Source organism: Anas acuta, chromosome 1 (genome assembly GCF_963932015.1).
Source record: "Anas acuta chromosome 1, bAnaAcu1.1, whole genome shotgun sequence".
Classification (NCBI taxonomy): Eukaryota; Metazoa; Chordata; class Aves; order Anseriformes; family Anatidae; genus Anas; species Anas acuta.
This window is the reverse complement of record NC_088979.1, coordinates 615,892-634,371: the sequence shown is the minus strand read 5'-3', so window position 1 is coordinate 634,371 and position 18,480 is coordinate 615,892. Positions and strand designations below refer to the sequence as shown.

Here is an 18,480-nt window from a genome sequence, read left to right as displayed (position 1 = left end):
GAGAAAAGGGCACCGGGGGAGCAGCTGGGGCTGCTCCGGAGCCGTTTCCCCGTTCTGCCAGCCGTGGGTTGCTGCTGGCCGTGGCCGGCCGGCGGTTTCCTCCCCGGCTGCGTCGCTTCCTCTGTGCGGGCTGCCTGGGAGCCGTCCTGGAGCTGACGCAACCACAGCGCTGGTTCTGGGCTCCAGCAGCACGTTTGGGTGGCAAGGAGAAGAGAAATGTTGTTTCTGCAACGTGAATGGACTTTACCTACTGACAGGGATTGGTTTCAGCTTTTGCTATCGCTGCTACTCCTCAATGCGGCTTTTTGTGCTCTGCTGCACGGTGCACCAAGAGCTGTTGCCTCCAAAGAGGCAAATGAAGTGCTCAGGGATCAGATTAACCCTTCGTAATTATAATTACTGGAAAAAAAGATGTGCTGAAGTGCAAACAAGGGTCTCCTTCCCCAAGGCTGCAGGGCTGCCCTTCGGGACCCGTGTCCTCCCTCTCCAGAGGGGAGCTTTGTGAACGCTGTCCCACAGCTCTCCATGTGGTGCTTTTGCTTTCCAGTCCCCTTCCCCGTACCTCTTGCTCCTTGCACCATGGCTCACGGGAAGCGTGACGCCTGGTGACATTGCATTGTTCTCAGGGCAAGTGAGCTCTGCTCACAGGCCCCCTGGGCCGGACTTCACACCTCAGGGGTCTCGTCCTTGCATAACCCCAGGGTTCCTGAGCCTGGCTGTCAGGCGAGTAAAAGCCGACCACTTTGTGAACACCAAAACTGGTGGAACTTTGGTTTTCTGTGGCTCTGAGTCTTTGTTCAGGAGCTGCTTCCTCCTCCCCCTGCTTTCCTCTCTCCACCCTCTTCCCCTCCCCACCCAGTGCCGCTGGTTTTCTCCTCTGCTGCCCGCAGCGACGTGGGCTGCCGGGGAGCGGGACGTGCTGCAGCCCCGTTTCATCAGGGAAAAACTCGAAGAATGGGATTTTTGAGGCATTTTGGGGTTGAGTTTGGGGACTTCTCTTTTTGGTATATAAACTGCCCGTGAGCTGATGCTGAATGTGTTTTGGAAAACAGTTGCAAGAGGTGTCACTGCCCGCGTGGCAATGAGCAGCACCACGCGCACCCCTGCTCAGCACCCAGACCCAGACCCAAACCCATGGCTGTGCCTCCGGGTGGCTCTGCCCGTATTTTGGATGGGGCTGCCTGGTGCACGTGCCCCACACCGTGAGTGCCCTGTACTCAGCTTCCTGGCGAGCAGCATGCGATGCCTCCTCACCAGAGGCGCCCCGGGAGCAGTGTGCGCCACCTCGGCCAGGCTGCCTGAGAGCAGAGGCTGCTGTCACCATGCTCCCGGCTCTCCAGAGCTTCTGTGAAAATTAAAATCATCAGTTCTGTGTGTGCGAGGGATAAATAAGGTTAAAATGAGGAGAAGATGTCCTTGTATGGCAGCGAGGGAACGGTGCTGCTTCACTTGCATTAATTACGTTGAAGCTCGTCTGCGAAGGCGCTCTGGGGCATCCTTGGTTCCTGGGCGGCTGCGAGAGGAGGAGGAGGAGAGGCAAGAGGCCCTCCTAGCCAGGCCGTGCATTGAGCCTTTCCTTCCGGGGAAGTCATGGAATGGTTTGGGTTGGAAGGGACCCTAAAGACCATCTAATCACAACCCCCTGCCCAGGCTGCCCCCAGCCCCCTCCAGCCCGGCCTTGGGCACTGCCAGGCCTGGGGCACCCCCAGCTCCCAGGAGCAGCCTCAGGACCTCACTGCCTGCAGAGGGAAGGGTTTCTTCCTAATTTCTAAGCTCAACCTGCCCTCTTTCAGTGCAAAGCGCTGGCTGAGATGTAGTGCAGGGTTTTACAGAGCTGGTTTGGAGACGGGATGTGAGCCTGGGATGTGAGCCCGGCCTTCGGGGAGTGTCCCTGCTCCTAACCCAGCTCGCAACCAAAGGAAGGGTAATTTAGGAAAGGATTCCCTTCTCTCTCCCCTCCACCCCCACACTTCTCTGACTGCAAATCTCCTTTCAAATTCCTCAGGAAATTGCCCATTAAGGAGAATGTACCCGGGTGAGCTGCCTGGCCCGAGGGGCTGTGGGGTCTGGGGCTGTGCCATTGAGATGTTCATCCTGGCGGGGATGAAGCCTTCAGAGGAAGACCTGGTTGGGGCTGGAGGGCTGTGGCTCTGCTTCCCAGCACATAAAGGGTTTAGTCCTCCAGGTATAACCAAAACCAGGGTCACATTTTCCTATAATTTATCTACAGCTAAAAATGTCGGGGAGCAGAGCTTTGGGTGCCCGGTGTCCGTGCACCCGCTGCCGTGGGCGCCTGCGTGGGGAGTGTGGAAGGGATTGCTTTGTGCCTGCAGCACGTGGGCCTCCTGAAATCACCTTACATCGTCCTTGGCACCCGTGGGTCACGGTGTCTGTGTGCACAGGCACACCTGGCTTTTAGGAGCTGCCCGTGGCAGTTCTCTCATGGGAGGTCGCTGCGTGGCGTAGGAGCACCCGGCTCTGCTGCGCGGGCTGTGGTGGCCGGGCAGGCGCGTGGACCTGAGACATCGCTTCCCTTATCTTGTGTCACATCCTGTGAAAGCGAGAGAGATGGGAGGGGGAGAACAGAAAGAGTTTCTGGGGAGGGTGTAAACTACTTCCTTGCAGCGTTATGAACGTGGCTCACTGCTCTGTGCGGGGTGAAGGCAACTGCGCGAGCTGAGGGGCTGCCACCTGGCACAGAACCCATCCAGCGTTGAAATGCAGCTCCTTTCCTGGAAAGCTCTTGCAAAAAAAGGACGGTCTTTTTTCTATTAAACGTGACTGTCCTTTTGACAAGTTAGGGTGAAATACTTGAAATCATAAAGGCAGGTTCCCGACTTCTGCAACAGGAGGGTGTGGAGAGGGCGGAGGCAGAGTCCTTGGGGGTCTGTGAGGACGGGGTGAGCGGCGGTGAACACATCGCAGCAGGGAGGTTGTGATTAGGGCTTAGCATGGGCTGCCGTTTTGGGGTCACAGGCGGTGGAGCCCCTGCCCTTGGAGGCGCCGGGACCCTTTGGGCACGGATCAGTGCTGGGCTGCCTTCCTGCCTGCACCGCTGCGTGGCTCATGCGGAGCACGTCACTGTTATAAATAGAGAGGATTTTCTGCGTGGTATCAGTGCTGCTCACGTGGCTCTGCCCGTATCCTACCCTTATGGACGTGCTGCGTTGCTTTCAGCATGAGGGAGACCACGGGGAACATCCGAGAGGGGCTGGGGGCTGCCTTGGGGCCGGGGCAGTGCGGTTGGGCAGGGGCTGAGCCCCGCTGCTCGAGCAGCCCTGTGCAAACCACGGTGTCCCCGCGCCGGCCCTGGTGCCCTGTGGCTGTGCACAAAGGTTGGGGAGCAGCAGGACCTGGACGTGTTCAGGTACAGGGCAGTTACGGGGCAGTTACACACCCGTCTGTGCCCCAGCAGTAAAATCACCCCAGGCTCAGGAGCACAACAGCTGCGGCTTGTGCCTGAGCTTGCTGCTGCTTGCAACTGCTCTTCCCAGTAAGACTGATGTGTGCCTACAGGGAAGTGAACGTTTTCTCCAGCAAAGCCAACTGGGATGAACAAGTAGCCTCCGAACCGTGCTGATACCTTCTGAGGCACTCTTAGCAATAAGGATTGCATCAAAAAATCCCAAGCAACCATTCTAGGTAAAGCCAAAAGTCATGGGGCAAAATGCATTTTAAATCAAGTTTGTACTTATCAGCCCGTGCAGCCGGTCAGGTTGTGTCACTGTGGGGGTGACACGATTTGGGAGACAACTCTCAGCCCTGAAAGCATACACTGGAAGGAGAGGAAAATGTCTGAGGAGTGTGAGTGATAAGGAAAAACCTTTACTTTGGGGAACTTGGCACGTTGTGCTTGGTTAGCAGGGTACCGATGGTTCGAGTTTGTTCTGGGCGTAAATCAGAGCCCTGCCTCAGCACTGCGCAGGAGCTGAAGGGCTCAGCCTCGAGCTGCTCTGGTTCTGGAGGAGCAACCACAGCACTGGCATCGTGCTCCTTCCCCGCCCGGGAGATCCTTCAGAGGTACGCCAGCCCTTTCATCGCTCCGTTCCTTTGAAGCACCGTCTCCTTTGATCTGGGGCTGGCCCCCAGCAGAGGACGGTTGTGTCCTGGCTGCTGCTCAGCCTCGCTGGAGCCTCCTGGCTGCTCACAGCTCCGGCCCCGCGCCTTTGGGCAGCGGTGCGGATCCATGCGGGGAGCGGCACCGTGGCTGGGGCAGCGTGGCCCTGCCTGCGGTACCCGGGGGCTGGGGACACGGGGGGACAGCCCAGTGCTGCCCGCAGCCTCCCAGTAAGGCAGGTGGAGAAAATGGGCCCAGAGCTGTGGGGATGGGAGCGATGCGCACGAGCTGCAACAAGGGGAATCCTGCAAAAATTCCCCATTTTATTGGGTACCAGTCCCTGAGGTCCGTAGCATCGCACCCTCCTTTGGGGGTAGCTCAGCCTACGCTTCAGTGAGATTCTGCTCTGCTCTGGTGCTCAGTGTCCTGCCCGAATAGTAAAAATACAAAATATGCTTGTGTGAGGGGTTTAGGTATTTATCTATAAATGCTCTGAGAGCACGATGGAAATTAGGTATTCCTCTGCCAACATCGCTCTGCAATTATTTGTGTGCCTGGAGTTCTTCGTGTTCCCGACGTCTGTTCGTGGTCTGTGTCACTCACCAGAGTCCCAGGAGCCGAGGACTGGAAATCCCTGCCTTTGGGCGAGCACCACTGCAGTGCTTGAAGGAAAACGAGATAGGATGGCAGAAATTGTGGTTTTCATTTGATTTCTTCTTAGCTTTCTTTGCCATCTGCAATTTTTTCAGGCAAGAATGACTCACCAACCTTCATTATGCGGTTTCCTGACTTTCAGCAATTTTTTTTTTCTTTCGCTTTTTAAAAATAATTATTAGTTTTGCATCACGGTGCAGAGCAGCCAGCGTCTCAGGCAGCGCACCGTGGGCTGAGCCGCCCGGAGCATCGCCTGGCGTCTGTTGCAGGCTGTCAGACAGGCACGTTGGTTTCTCCCCAGCCCTAACCAGGCTCCTGCCTTCCAGCATGGCTGCGAGGCTTCCCCGGGCCGTGCTGACACAATAGTGCCCGGTGGTGGTCCTGTGCTCGGGGTTTGTGCAGGTCCTGGGCCGAGGCAGGACGGGTGCCGACGCTGCTCCCGCTGCTGCTCTGCCCTCGGAGGAGCGAGGCCGGGGCTGCAGCCCTGACACAGCCCCTCCCCAGCTCTCCTACATTCTGTGAGTTACATTGAATTACAAATGCACTCGTAACGCTGAAAATATTTTAGGAATCACCCCTTTTTTTTTTGATCCTGGAAGGCATCCCCTGGGCTGGGTCTGTAGAGGAAAAATCTGCGTGCTGAGTTGGGTTTTGTTCGGGTGGCTTTGGAGAGACAGAGGTCACTAAGGTTTGTTAATGGAAATTGGTTAGGAGGTGTGCGGAGAGCATAGCTTCTGTCCATAAAATGCTGCTACATCTGAAAAATGTCAGCTTACATTTGTGCCAGAGTCTAGAAGAGGGAACAGCACTGCGCATGGTGCCATATTTTCTTTCATAATTTGCAACCCTCGGAGAAAACATTTGATCACTTCCTTGATTAAATCTCGTTTCCGCGCGGCGATGGAGCAGCCCCGCTCCCGGCGCTGCCGCTGACCTGAGAAGCTCTCGCTGCCGGCCCGGGGGATGAAGCAATTCGGGCAGGAAGCCGCAGGAGCCGTGAGAGCTCTTCCGAGGCAATGAATGGGACGAGAGCACGGAGCCAGCTAATGATGTGCCGACAGCGAGCCCCGGGAGCCAGGCAAGCCTGCTGCCCGCCACTGGGACCATGGTGGGGCTGCGTGTTGGCAGCTTGTGGTGCTGCAGGGACACAAAGAGAGGGTGCTTGTGGAAATCAGCACCGCATCGGGTCGTGGGCAGCTTCAGGGTCGTGGGCAGGTTCAGGGTCCTGGGCAGGTTCATGCCCCCCAGCCCTTCCCTGGCAGTGCCAAAGCCTGGGCTGGGGGCTTTGGGGCCCCTCCAACCCAACACCGGGCTGCTGTGCTCTTCTTGAAGAGGGTGCTCGTGGTGTGCCGCGGTGACAACGGGGTGCTGGTGGTGCTGGTGCTGGTGTTGGTGTCCTTCCCTCGCTCACCAGCTCTTTCTGGCCGTGGCTGTGCCTGCAGGGAACACGCAGGGCAGTGCAGCCAGCCCCAGGCTTCCCTTTCCCGTCCTTTGCCACAGTTACCGCTGCTCCTTTCTGCCTGGCAGAGGAGAAACGTGTCTTTTTAACTACTTGGCTCCAATGTCAGGTTTTTCCCCTTCAGCTGAGTTAGTGCAAAACAGCAAAAAAAAAAAAAAGGAAAAAAAAGCTGCTGATGTTATTTGGATGAAGTGTTGGTGCTGCTGAGCCCCTCGCAGCCGTGTAGCCAAGGGTTTGATGCGAAGGAGGAGGTGGAGAGACTTTTATTTAACAAGTGGCCGGTGCTTTCTGGGGTGGGGACCTGCAAGACCAGCAGCTATCAGTTATTTCTATCTGGAGTTGGCCGAATGGTTCCAGTGTTCAAATTACCAGCAATATTAGGAGGTCTGAAATAATTAACGAAGCTTTGCCTGCCTGCAGCGAGCTTGCTTCTGAGGACGTCAGTTGTGAACGCACGGCTGGCTGCATCTGTGAGCGGCTCCCTTAAAACCAGATCCGAAGGGCCCTCGCTGTTTGCAGCAGTTTTAATCATTTGATTTCCATCAGCACAAAAGGGAAGGAATGCCTGGGCAGTTAATTATGTAGTTCATTATTGTGAAGTAACCCAATCTCCAGTCATTTAAGCTCGTAAGAGCTTCCCCCGGCCTTCGGCTGGTGGTGGTGCAGGATGCCCTGACTTGCTGTTTTGCAGCAGGTTCTAAGCCAAAGCGGGGCGATTTGCAGGCTCGTATTAAAGAACCTTTTGGTACCAGCCCACCAGAAATACTGCGCAGTCCTCGGGGCTGAACAAAATGAACAAAAATCTCCCAGGTAATGCTTGAAATCGCCTCTTTGGGACCACAGCGCCCCAGCAAGGGTGCTGAGATTTGGTTTGGGGAGGTCTGAGAGCACTGGGGAGGGCAGGGTCGCACCCAAATACTCTGTGGGTGTTGTGGAAGGGAAACTTCACATCGTACCGCGGGCACAGCAGGTCGTGTGTTGAGACAACGTGCGAGGGAGGAGGTGTGGGTGCTGCGAGGAGAGGCAGATGTGGGCTGAGGAACAGGATAACATCACTGCTGGGCTTCCCACCACGAGGAGAAAGAAGTTTTGGTTGGTGGGGTTGGTTTCTCTCGTTGCATTTTTATTATTTTATTTATTCATTCATTTGTTTATTTATTTTGGATGGGGGTTGCTGTTTTTTAAGGGACTGGCAAGAGCAGAAGAGGAGGAGTGGGATGGGAGGCTTGCACTGGAAGGGATTGGCAGGAGGCGGTGGTTGAAATGGCTTTGCTGCTGGTTGCAGGGAAGAGCGAGGACGTTCGGAAGAAATGGGAAGAAGCTTTGTTGATACTAAACCAATAAAACTGCTGCATGGAGGAGATGGAGAAGCCTAATTGCCATGAGTGATGAGGGAATTAATTGTAGTAAATAAATGCTGAGCTCGTGCCAAGGATAGAAGCCCGTTTGTGGAAGAAATGCTGACTTTTTAATTGAGGAAGAGCTAGCAGCTGCACAGCAATGCCACTTGACTGCTTGGTGCCTTCCTGTGCCTGATCCAAGCTGGTGCTGTGACAGTGCCCGCAGTGCCGGCAGCCTTGGTGATCACCCAGAGCTGTCTCCTGCGTGCTTCAGCGTGTGGTTTTACCGTGTGGTTTTACCAGGTAGATCCTCAGAGGTTGGGGCATTCTCCAGGACCCAGCCCTGGAGGCTCTGCCCTCAGCAGGGAGGAGGCAGATTTCTCCTGATTTCTGCCCGGTGCCTTTCTCTGGATGCTATTAATAGGCGGTTTGCTAACATTTTTGGGTGGACCTCTTTGCAGAGCCACCCAAGGGCGTTGGTACTTTCTCTAAAAGTGGGTCAGAGATCAAATGGGCTGATCTCTGGTTGGCTTTGCATTTTTTCTAGACTGTTTAGTTTGGGTTAGGTACAGGTTTTCTTGCATTGTGCAAGCTGTGTAATTAAAGAAAAAAGCAAATCTTTGAACTGCTGATACTTAATGTTTGCAGGTTTTCTGCTAAGAACTGTGGGTTGGATCACTCCTGCTCAGGTGAGGAAGCAGGGGCAGGGATCTGTACTGCAGGAGCCGTTCTCAGTGCTTCATATAAATGTAAAGTGGAAAGCTCGATGGCTTCAGTGAATTTCTATTTAAATATCTGTTACAGACAGCAGTGTTTCAGAGGTGATGGTAATTCTTACAGCAGCAAGAGAACGTGAATAATTTAGTAGTGTTGAGCAAGAAAGTTGCTTGAATGTTCCCTTTGCTCATGATGAAACTCCTTCCAGCTACTAAAGCTGCAATGAAAACAACAGGTTAGAGTTTCGAAGCTTTGCAGGAGATGGGAAGATGGACGAGGTCCATGACTTCAGTGCCAGCGAACTGTGTGTGGTTTCTCGATATGACAGGAATTGAGTTTTGCAAGGATTTCTGCGCCCTGTTTCAGCACCTCCAGAGGAAGGAGTTCTGTGGCCAAGGGAACTTGTTCAAATGGACAGAGGTTACCAGGCCAGGGAATGTGTTGAAATCCCAGTGGTATTTGACAAATTCACCTTTTGGGAAAATGGTTTGTATACGAGTTTTCACATGCCTTTACGGATAAGCATTATAAAAATAGAGCAGTGACTGGCAGCTCCCTGTACAGTAAATAATATCCAGCTGTACGGTGTAAAACTATAAAAATACTGGGAGGATTTTTAGGACGGTGGAAATGGTTATACACTCAGAACTTTGTCAGGCTCTATTGTTTGGCAATTAGAGCTGGAGAACCGATGGGTATTTTGCTCTTCTTTTGCCTTGCTCACCACGTTGCTGCTTTGTAGCTTTGAAGAAAATCTCATCTCTTTCGTTTTGCACTCTCCCAGTGAGAACAGCAACCTGTCTGTGTATTCTTTACAAAACCCTTAAATGCTTTTGTTAAAATTTTAAAGTTGTACTTGGCATTCTTTTACTGAAAACTAGAGTTTCATGGGAAGAACCCCGAGCAAGAAAGTTATGGTGAGTCCTTGTTTGTATTAACAGAAAGATGTAAACGATTCTTTTTCCGAAAATATATGAAAATATAAGATTTTTTTTTTTTTTTTGGCTGCCATGTCAGTGTTTATAAGAGCAAGTTATGTAAATCACAGTTGTTACAGTTAAACTGCTATTTAATCCTGTCCTGATGGCTGTTCTTGTTGCTGCCGGGGACAATCAGCTGCGATTGTATCAGCTTAACCAAAGATAATGGGGCCTCGCAGAAGAAAATTGAGAGAACCTGAAATTTAACACACAGAATTCTCGTTAGAGAGATTTTCCCATGAGAAATTAAAGATCTGGAATAAAATATTTCAGTGCTACAGGATGACAGAGTGGCTGAGGCGGGGGCGCCCCTGGGTGCTGCTGCTCGCCCCCTCCCTGCGGCTGAGCCCCCAGCCCCTCTCTGGGCAGCTGCGGGAGAGGTGCTAGGGCTGGAAGATACGGCCCACCTCCACCCCACCATTTCTCCTGAGGGGAAACTTTCTAATCTGTTCTAAAACCAACCCAAATTCCTTGTGGTTTAGATGTCATTCAAGCACCTGGGCCTAAGTGCCTGTCATGGCTTCCTGGGCGGCCGCACCCAGGGCCCCGGGCGATGGGAGATTGCTCCTGGGTGGGAGATGGCGAAAGGCCTTTGTGGGGGTGGCAAGCCCCAGGCCTGGCGGTGTGAGGCCAGGATGGACTGATGGCGTGTGTTAATGGCACCCCGTGGGCAGGCCATCACCCCTCACCCGGAGGGGATGGGGAGAAAAGGGGCTTGCCTTTATGGCGGTTATCTCCCCACCATCATTCAGAGGTGATAAGGAACAGGATGAGGAGATAAGGAACAGGACTGGAGGCCGACAGCCCCTGAGGGGACAGAAGGCTGCTGCTGACTCAGAGAGGTGGGATGGGAGGGTAGGGAAGGACGGGTGATGGTGCCAGCCCCACAGGGACACGGAGCCATGGAGCCACGCCACCACCCTGGCCTGGGCTTCCCTCTGGCACCTCAGGGCCTGTGCTGGGACCAGCGCTGTCTGTACAGGCTGCTGTGGCAAGGATCGGTGCAGGACCTGCTGGAGGAGGAGGGTGTTGGTTAAACAAAACCGACTTCACCCTCAGCTCAAGCCCTTCACTCTCTGAAGCTGCCTCATGGTGGGTGTGTGGCCGAGCGGCCTGGAGCAGAGCGTCATTTTGGGTGGCCTGGAGGTGGCCTCCCCCGGTGTCAGGAGGAACCCAAGGGGGGACCTGGCTTTAGGAGACGAGGGTTATTACCCTATTATTTAGGAGGGTCAGGATATTGGATTCAGTATCTTGCTTAGCCTTCCATAAATCTTAGGCAAGGTTGCTCACCCCGGTCTTTGTTTCTCCATTTTGGGTATTTTTACAGCTGCACCTTGTCTTCCTGGCCTGTGGTGAAACCTCGTGACCATTCTTTTATCAGTGTTGGGTCTTCTGCTGATTAAATCACCCGTGGCTTATTTAGGCTCTTTCTGGCCCTGATGCAAACAAGTTCCTCAGTATTTATGAGCCCGCTTACTGTTGATTATTCCTTGGTTATCAACACATGCCATTCTCGCAAGGGCTGCTTTATTGCTTTCTGGAACTTGCACAGAAAAAGATTTCCAGTCATGCTTCATTCTTAGTGTTTGGGCTACAAATACCAACACATCATCGTCCTGGTTGCAGGAAATCTGGGCAAGATCACTTCAGTGCGTGTGTCTTGTTGCCTGAGCGCTGGACAGACCACTTGGAGGCACGTTTGGGGCTTAAGAGTTATGTGGTTAGGAGACTGGTAATATGAATAAAACCACATTTTATAATAAAATGACCTTTTTATTCCCTATAAATTGAACTTTGACACAGTGTTGCTACATTAATTGCTATAATAATAAGGTTCAGAACAAGATGATCACATAATATTTTGTGAGGTATCTTTTATCCTGATTTCGTTTTTCCTGCTGAAGCCAAGCCCAAAGGCAGTATGAATACAATCACATTCTGTTTTCTTGCTCTCTTTCATTGAGATGAACCTGACAAATCACTGCAGAAAAGACCCCTCCCAAAGATATTAGATAGCTTTGTGATAACTGTGAAGAAAGCATGGAGGGAGCATTTTTACAGGGTAGGAGAGGAAAACCAAATCTGCGCAAAGCCATGTAAAGACATCCAATAATATTTAACATAACTCTGCCAAGTTCCTCTCCCTTTCCAATTAGGACCAACAGAAAGTACCCAGTCAAGAACTCCTTTCACCCTGGTTGCTGTGAAGCCTTTGAAAACGAGGTGCAGCCCTGCAGGATGGTCGGCCACCCTTACCTCCCCGTGCCGCCTCCCAAGGTGGGGCAGGGGAACAGAGGTCTCCTGGCACCCCACCAGGGACACACTGAGTCACCTACACTGCCACCACTTCTCACACCCTGCCGAGCGTGGTGTTGTCCCTGGCTGCTGCTTTGGGTTGCAGGGTGTTGCTGGGCTGGATGTTTGCCCAGGGCTGGCTGCAGGCTCCACGAGCCGAGGTGGGCGCCACCTCCTTCTGCTTCCTGCAGCCAGCCCTGAGCCCCGGGGAGGAGAGGACACCCCCATGGAGGAAGGATGGCCCCATGGAGGAGAGGATGGCCCTGGGGAGGAGGGGATGGCCCCATGGAGGAGGGGATGGCCCTGTTGCAGAGAGGACTGCTGCTGGGCTGGAGCTAGGCAGAGCTGTCCTGGCTCACTCGCTGCTTGTGGTTCACAGAGGTGCTGGGCTCACTCCCTGGCCGTGTGGCAGTTGGTACAGAGCAAACTTCCAGATCCGTGTGAGGTCTGTGCAGGACCCAAAAGCCACCCCTCGCCCTTGAGTCAGCCTCCAGTATTGCCTCTGCGAGACGTCTTACCTGCTGTTAGAACAGAGGGGCCAGCGTGCCAGGGCTTTTGTGTGTGGGGCGGTGTTGTCTTGGGCAAAACCAAACAGATTTACTAAGTTATTGACTTTTTTTTTTACATAAAGCAGCAAAAGCTGAGCAGACAGCAGTGGGTCTGTGAGGTAATGTGGACTGGAGAGAGCAAACGACTGTCCATGCAAATCCATTGGGAAGTGGTGGTGGGATCCTTGCACTGGGGAATCAGGCAGAAGGGGCCTCAAGTGGCAGCTGCAGCAAGGCAGCTGAATTTTCCAAAGCTGAACTCTTCTACATTTTCTCCTCCCTTTTTTTTTTTTTCAGCTGTACAAGGTAGAAGAAGGAGACTGCTAAAAAATGTTTACCTTTCTAGTTAATAAACTATAAATCCAGCCCGAATTCTGCCAGTTCCAGGCCTGGCAGTCCCCGTATCTCACAGAAGTGTTCTGATGCAAAAACGTCATGCCATCGATCACGGTGTCCTCAAAACGTCCTGTGAGAGCTCCCAGCCCCCGAGCGGGGTCAGGGGGCTGCGTGGAGGGGCTGTGGCCGAGGAGGTGGAGCAGGACGGTGGGGCTTGGTGGGGAGGCTTTGTTCTGACCGCGGTGGATGCACCCCACAGTCAGCTTCTAGTCACGGTGCTACTCGTTAGCTGAGGTAAATCCCTGGTCGGCCAAGTTTGCACAGCTGGGAGTTTCCTCTGGTGAGGTTTACATTGCAGCACTGATAGCCGCCTTGGAAATGTGGTGGTTGCGGTGGGACAAAGCCAAACGAGGACTGCTGTTGGGGTATTGAGGACTGCTGTTGGGGTATTATCTGCCGGATCAATACCCCCAGGGGCACGTGTGTGTGCCTGAAGTCTGGCTTCTCGCTGCTGCTCTTTTGCAGCAGCAGATTAACCTCAGGATTCAATGCCACACAAAGACATGCTGCACAACCAACCCTCTGGGTGTTTCCTGAAGGGCGATCGGTTTTCCCAGTTCTGTAACAAAGACCCGTGCCCCCCCTGATAATCCCTGCTTGCCTGTGATGCTATCCAGGGCCCACCTTGGCAGAGCTGCAAGATGCTGGGGCCTGGAGCTCTGTGCCTGCTGGGGGAGGATTTGTTGTGCCGCTTGGAAGTGTGACTGAAGGTGTAGGTCACGTACCTGAAGGTGTAGGTCATGGTGAACCTGTGGCCGCAGCTGCTGGCGGTTTGCCTGCAGGGACACCATCTGGAGAGCCCACGGGGATGGTCTGCTGACCATCTTTGAAAAGGGATTTTCCAGCAAAAAAATCTATGGTATGTGGTTGTATTATGCATTTGCATATCAAATTAATTCAGTATTCGAAACACTGGTGCAAGATCGATAGCTAAGACCTTAAATACATTTGTATGTGTATATAAAGACATCAGAAATGAGGGGTCACAACCATAATGTAAGAATTCGGTCTGATTTGAATAATGCTCTGACGTTCATCTAAGTGTTTTTTGAGTGGTTTTGTTTTAGGCAGAATATAAAGTACATAATTTAAACTGTTGCAAATAAGGAAAGTTTAATTTTAACTCCGAATCCTTGGCTGATGTTCCTCGAAATTAAAACCACCGGACTTTATTCAGACTCCTAACTGGGGGAGCGTACCTCTAATAAAGCTGGTGGTGAGACACGTATTTGCTGTAGGAACATAAGACACAGAAAATCAACAGTTACGGTAGGAAAACAGCCGTAACATACGCTATTCTGCTTCTAGGTGTGTGTGTGTGTTTGTTTGTTTTAATGAATTCTTAGAAATACTTAAGAATGAGTAGGCTTATGGCTGAACCTGCACTAAGTTTAGAAACTTCGGTGGCTGATTTAGAGTCAACTGCAGTGTGCTTGGCTTGATCGTCTGGTCTTACACAGATACGGGAAATTCTAGAGAAGCCAAGACAAAACAATGGTATTTGCATAGGTTTGTGTGCTTGTTTGCTATCTGAATGTACACGGTCTGCACTTGTTCCTTTTTTTCCATTCTGCAGAGGCAACAAATTCTCCTCTAACATCAACCTGTCTGCAGGAGCAAAACCTGCTCCTGGAACAGCTCCGCTGGGGCTGTGTTTGTGTAAGTTTGGCCTGGGTTTGAGCTGTGGTTTGGTTCTGCAGCCATTCCGGAGAGGATGAGGGATGGGGTTTCTCTGTGAGATCTGGAAATACGCATTATATCAGCTGGTGTTAGGCTGGTGTCCTCCGTATGGGAGGCTCTGTGCTTCCCAGCGCGGGGCAGAGGGACCAGATCCCCTCTGTGCCCCTGCGGGTGCTGCCCTCCCTCTGGTCCTATTGCTGGAGCATTGGCCCCCAGCTCCCCACCCCTTCCTTTCAGGCAGTTGCAGAGAGCAATAAGCTCTGCTTGAGCCTCCTCTTCTCCAGCCCAAACCCCCCCAGGTCCCTCAGCCGCTCCTCACAGGACTTGTGTCCCAGGCCCTTCCCCAGCTTCGGAGCCCTTCTCTGGCCACGCTCCAGGGCCTCGATGTCCTTCTGGGAGTGAGGGGCCCAAAACTGAACCCAGCACTCAAGGGGCGGCCTCAGCAGAGCAGATCCCAGGGGGACGAGCACCTCCCTGGCCCTGCTGGCCACACTGCTCCTGACACAACCAGGATGTCACAGACAGAACTGTCCAAATCTTTGGTAGCAAGCTGAGTGAGCGTTTGTTTATTCGCAGCAGATACAGAATGTGTAGCAGCAGCAGCAAATGTTCCTTTTCCCACAAATAAGCTTGTCTTGTCTTGCAAGGATCATCTTCAGAGCTGGAATGAGATTTGAGCTCTAAGTCATTTGGGCTCTTCTGCCTAAATTCCGAGGAATTCACTCTGAGCTCTGATTTTTTGAACAGGAGAGCTTCTAATGGGAGCCAGGCCAAGAGCTATTAAACTGATTTCCCATTGATCTCCGAGCAGTCACTGCTGGATAATTCATAATCATTATCTGCTTAGAGTGAATCCGATGTGAAACAGAAGGCTTTTTTCTTAGCACGTGCCGTGAGGGACCCCACCTTTGGTGGATGTTTTTGGTGCCCGCTGCCTGTGCTCGTGCCGTGAGTCACAGAGCGCCACGCAGCAGCACCATAGATGGGCTGGGGGAGTCAGGCATGTAGCAAAATATGCGGCGTTAATCTTGAAACGTGGAAAAATATGTGAAAACCAGCCAGAAAAATCTATTTCATAATCAGGAAGAAGGCGAACTTTTTTTTTTTTTTAATTGGCGCGTTGCATAAACGTCCAACTGCTGCTCTCAAACGCCGTGCCAGCACTCGCAGCCTCCACGTGAGCCACGGAGCTGGTAGCAGGAGGGGAGCTCTGCTGCGGGCACCCTGCTGCCGGGGCTGGTGATGCCTGGCCCTGGTGCCACAGCGGCGGCGTGGGGATGTGGGGAGTGTGACCCCGAGAAGAGCAGCCTCGGTCAGGCCATGGCCTGTCCTTTCTTGTTAGCATCAGAAATTTCGTGGGAAATCTGGCAGTTGCGCTTAACCCTGCTGTGAATGAGCCCTGGGATGCTGGGTAGGGTTCAGGGAAGGCTTTTCCAAACACCAGATGTTTAATGAGCAAACAAGGTGGCAGGTTTTTGGGACAGGCTACATCACGTTGGTGTTTTCTCCCTCAGCAGAATTCTGCCGGATCGACAAGCCCTTGTGCCACGATGAGGACGAGCAGCTCAGCTTCGAGGCTGTCCGCAACATACACAAGCAGATGGACGACGATGCCAATGGCAACGTGGACGTGGAGGAGAGTGATGAGGTTTGTACTCAGCCCTTTTGCTGTCCTCTCGCAGAGTTCTGCTCCCGTGCAGGGCCCGGGAGGGCTGCTCCGTTACGGGCAGTGGTGCCTGGAGGCTGCTGGCTGTCCTTTCCATCTGAGCTGGCAAGGAAGCAATGTTCCATCGTGATCCAAATTCCTGGTCCAAACAATGTATGTCAGTACTGTAATCCTTAGTGTGCGTGACTTCTCTGTTAGGGGTTTCTAGGGGCTTAATTTTTGTTTTATACACAAGCTTTTATCAATGTATTCCATGGCTGAAGGACAGGTAGATCTGTTTAGGGGTTGTTACTATTGCACTGCTTTCTTTTTTAACTCTGGAGCTGGGAAACCCGTCTGATTCTGATCAAGCCTCTCTTTGCCATATCGATGAGCAAATATGCTGGCTGCTGTCTCCTTCCCATTCTAGTATTTATATTCACTCCGTTATTTCACCGTGTGGTGGTTTTGCTCAGGTGGGCAGCCGAGCTCCCCCATGGCTGCTCTCTCACTTCCCCTCCTCAAAGGGAAAGGGAGGGAAGAAAGTATACTGGGAAGAAAAAAACAACTCAGATAAGGATGGTTTAATTAAAGGGAAAAGGAAGAGGGGAAAGAAAAAACAAGCAAAGGCTGTGTGGAAACACAGAGAGAGGAAAGAAATTACTCTCTACTTCCCATCAACGAGCGACGTTCAGCCATGTCCCACCTCTTATTGCCCAGTGTGACACCACAGGGCATGGGACATCCCTTTGGTGGTTTAGGTCGGCTGCCTGGTGGTGTCCCCTCCCCAGCCCTGCTGGCTCTGGGGCTCGGAGGAGCCCTGGTGCGGTGCCAGCACTGCTCAGCAGCAGGCACAGCAGCGCTGGGACACCAGGGCTGTGCCACTGCACGTGCAGGGCACGGCGCTGCGTGGCTGCTGCAGGGAGCAGAACTCCAGCACAGCCAGACCAGCACACACCAACCCACCTGAAACTGTTACAGCACGTTTGTCCATGCTGCAGATAAAAGAAACTAATTTTTGTTGTCTTGGTCATTGAAATTTTAGCTGGTAATTTTAATAAAGAGAAATAAATTTATAATTTTTTTTTTTCCTATCTTAGTGACAGTAGGAATAGTGACTACTTGAAAAGAGAAAGCTTTGCCATCTGTAGTGTCTCCCCAGTTGCAGTGGATGCTCGTTTAAGACCCTCAGGGCTTCCAGGTGTTGGAAGTTAAAAAGAGCAATGTTGGCAGTTAAAAGAACAAAGGCTGTCGAGGTGATCTGGCAGCCACCAGATCCCCGTTTTCCCAGTTCCTCGATCCGTTGCAGAACCAGTGGCTGGGCAGGGGTGGCTCGCAAGGCTCAGGTGCACGATGTCTGGCTCGAGGGCTGCAGGAGCTTCTTGACCGGTGGCAGCACACATCTTGTGCCAAGTCCGTGGCACGCGACCGAGGCTGCGCTGGGAGCGAGGGCTGCCGAATGATCCAAATTCTTGGCTGTGGAAGGAGGGGAAGCAGGAGCCACTGCTGGGCCCGGGACCCAGCACGCGGGTGGTGAGCCTGGCAGCCCCGTGTCGCCGCTCTCCTGGGGCACGCGCTGCACCTCCTGGTGCTGGGAGAACCTGAGGACCCTCGGACAGCTTACAGAAACGCAGCCCACTGCTTCTGGACCCACAGCTTTCGTTTTTTCTCATTCTGATGCATGTGTCAAAAGGGAGGCAACGACAGCACCTGCATAGTGCTGTACGTCCTCCAGAAGCCCTCCTCTAGGACGCGTTATTCACAGCTCCCAGATGCAGAAATGGAAGTCCAGGGAGGTGAAAACTTCCACCTGAACTCATGCAGCAGGGGCAAAGCTGCTCGTGACGAGGCCCCTGTTGTTTCTGGGAGGATTGCAGTCCCCCAGGAAGCAGCACGGCAGCCTCGAGCTGAAAGCAGTGCTTGCTCCTGCTGGGTGGATTCGGCTGATTGTTCCCGGGCTGCGGTGCCATTTCCTCTGCCTAAATTCTGCTTCGTGGAGCAATTACAACAAATGAAAAGCTTTCCTGAGCAAATGAAGAGCTGCGGTGCTGTGCTTGTGTGAAATGAAAAGCTCTGAACTGCATTTCCTAAAACGTGGTGTTTTCCCTCGAGGCCGCTCTTCGCTCAGCCACTCGCTGCTGTCCCCATGGAGGTGTGCGGGGTTCCTGGAGGGAAGGAGATGCACGTGGCCGTGCTCTCTTTCTCAAACGTGGGGCAAGGAGAGCCGAGGTAGCTCCTGGTGCTGCTGTGCCGTGCTGCTGGTGCTCGTCCAGCCCCACGCAGCAGGGGGACACGTGCGTGGGTTCAGCAGAGAGTCAGCAAATCCCCGCCACGGCTGCAGCGGGGCCGTGCCTCCAGCTGCCCGGTGCTTCTCACGTCTGGCTTCGTGATGGGAGAAAAATTGCAAAATCCTGTGTGCCTCACAGCGTAACCTAGCCGACGTCACACAGGTGCATCTTTTTGGGGACTGAAGGTCTTTTTCCTTGGCTTCCCTTTCAGAGCTGATGAGCACTCGTGTGCGTGTGCAGGCAGCGAGACGGCGCTGGGGCTGCGAGCCTCACCCCTGCTGAGCTCCAGACCTGTGCTGACGTTAAAGCTGCGCTGAGTTAACCGTGCCGAGAAGGCTTTGAAGCCCCCGAAGGTCACATTTTGAGAGGTTTCTCTGGCCAGCCTGCTCCTGCTGGAGCCGCTCGCTGTCCCCTGTAACCG

At 53.1% G+C, this 18,480-nt stretch overlaps 1 protein-coding gene across 5 annotated transcripts in view; it reads left to right on the top strand.

Moving 5' to 3' along the window:
- The window catches only part of STIM1 (stromal interaction molecule 1), a 78,231-nt gene that overhangs the window by 16,083 nt on the left and 43,668 nt on the right, over positions 1-18,480 (top strand). For 4 of the 5 annotated variants that reach the window (XM_068676731.1, XM_068676878.1, XM_068676953.1 and 1 more), the window contains exon 2: positions 15,641-15,774. In XM_068676731.1, coding sequence (XP_068532832.1) covers positions 15,641-15,774 — 134 coding nt within the window. The remainder of the gene's footprint in view (positions 1-15,640; positions 15,775-18,480) is intronic. The other variant, XM_068676798.1, reaches the window with a different exon arrangement.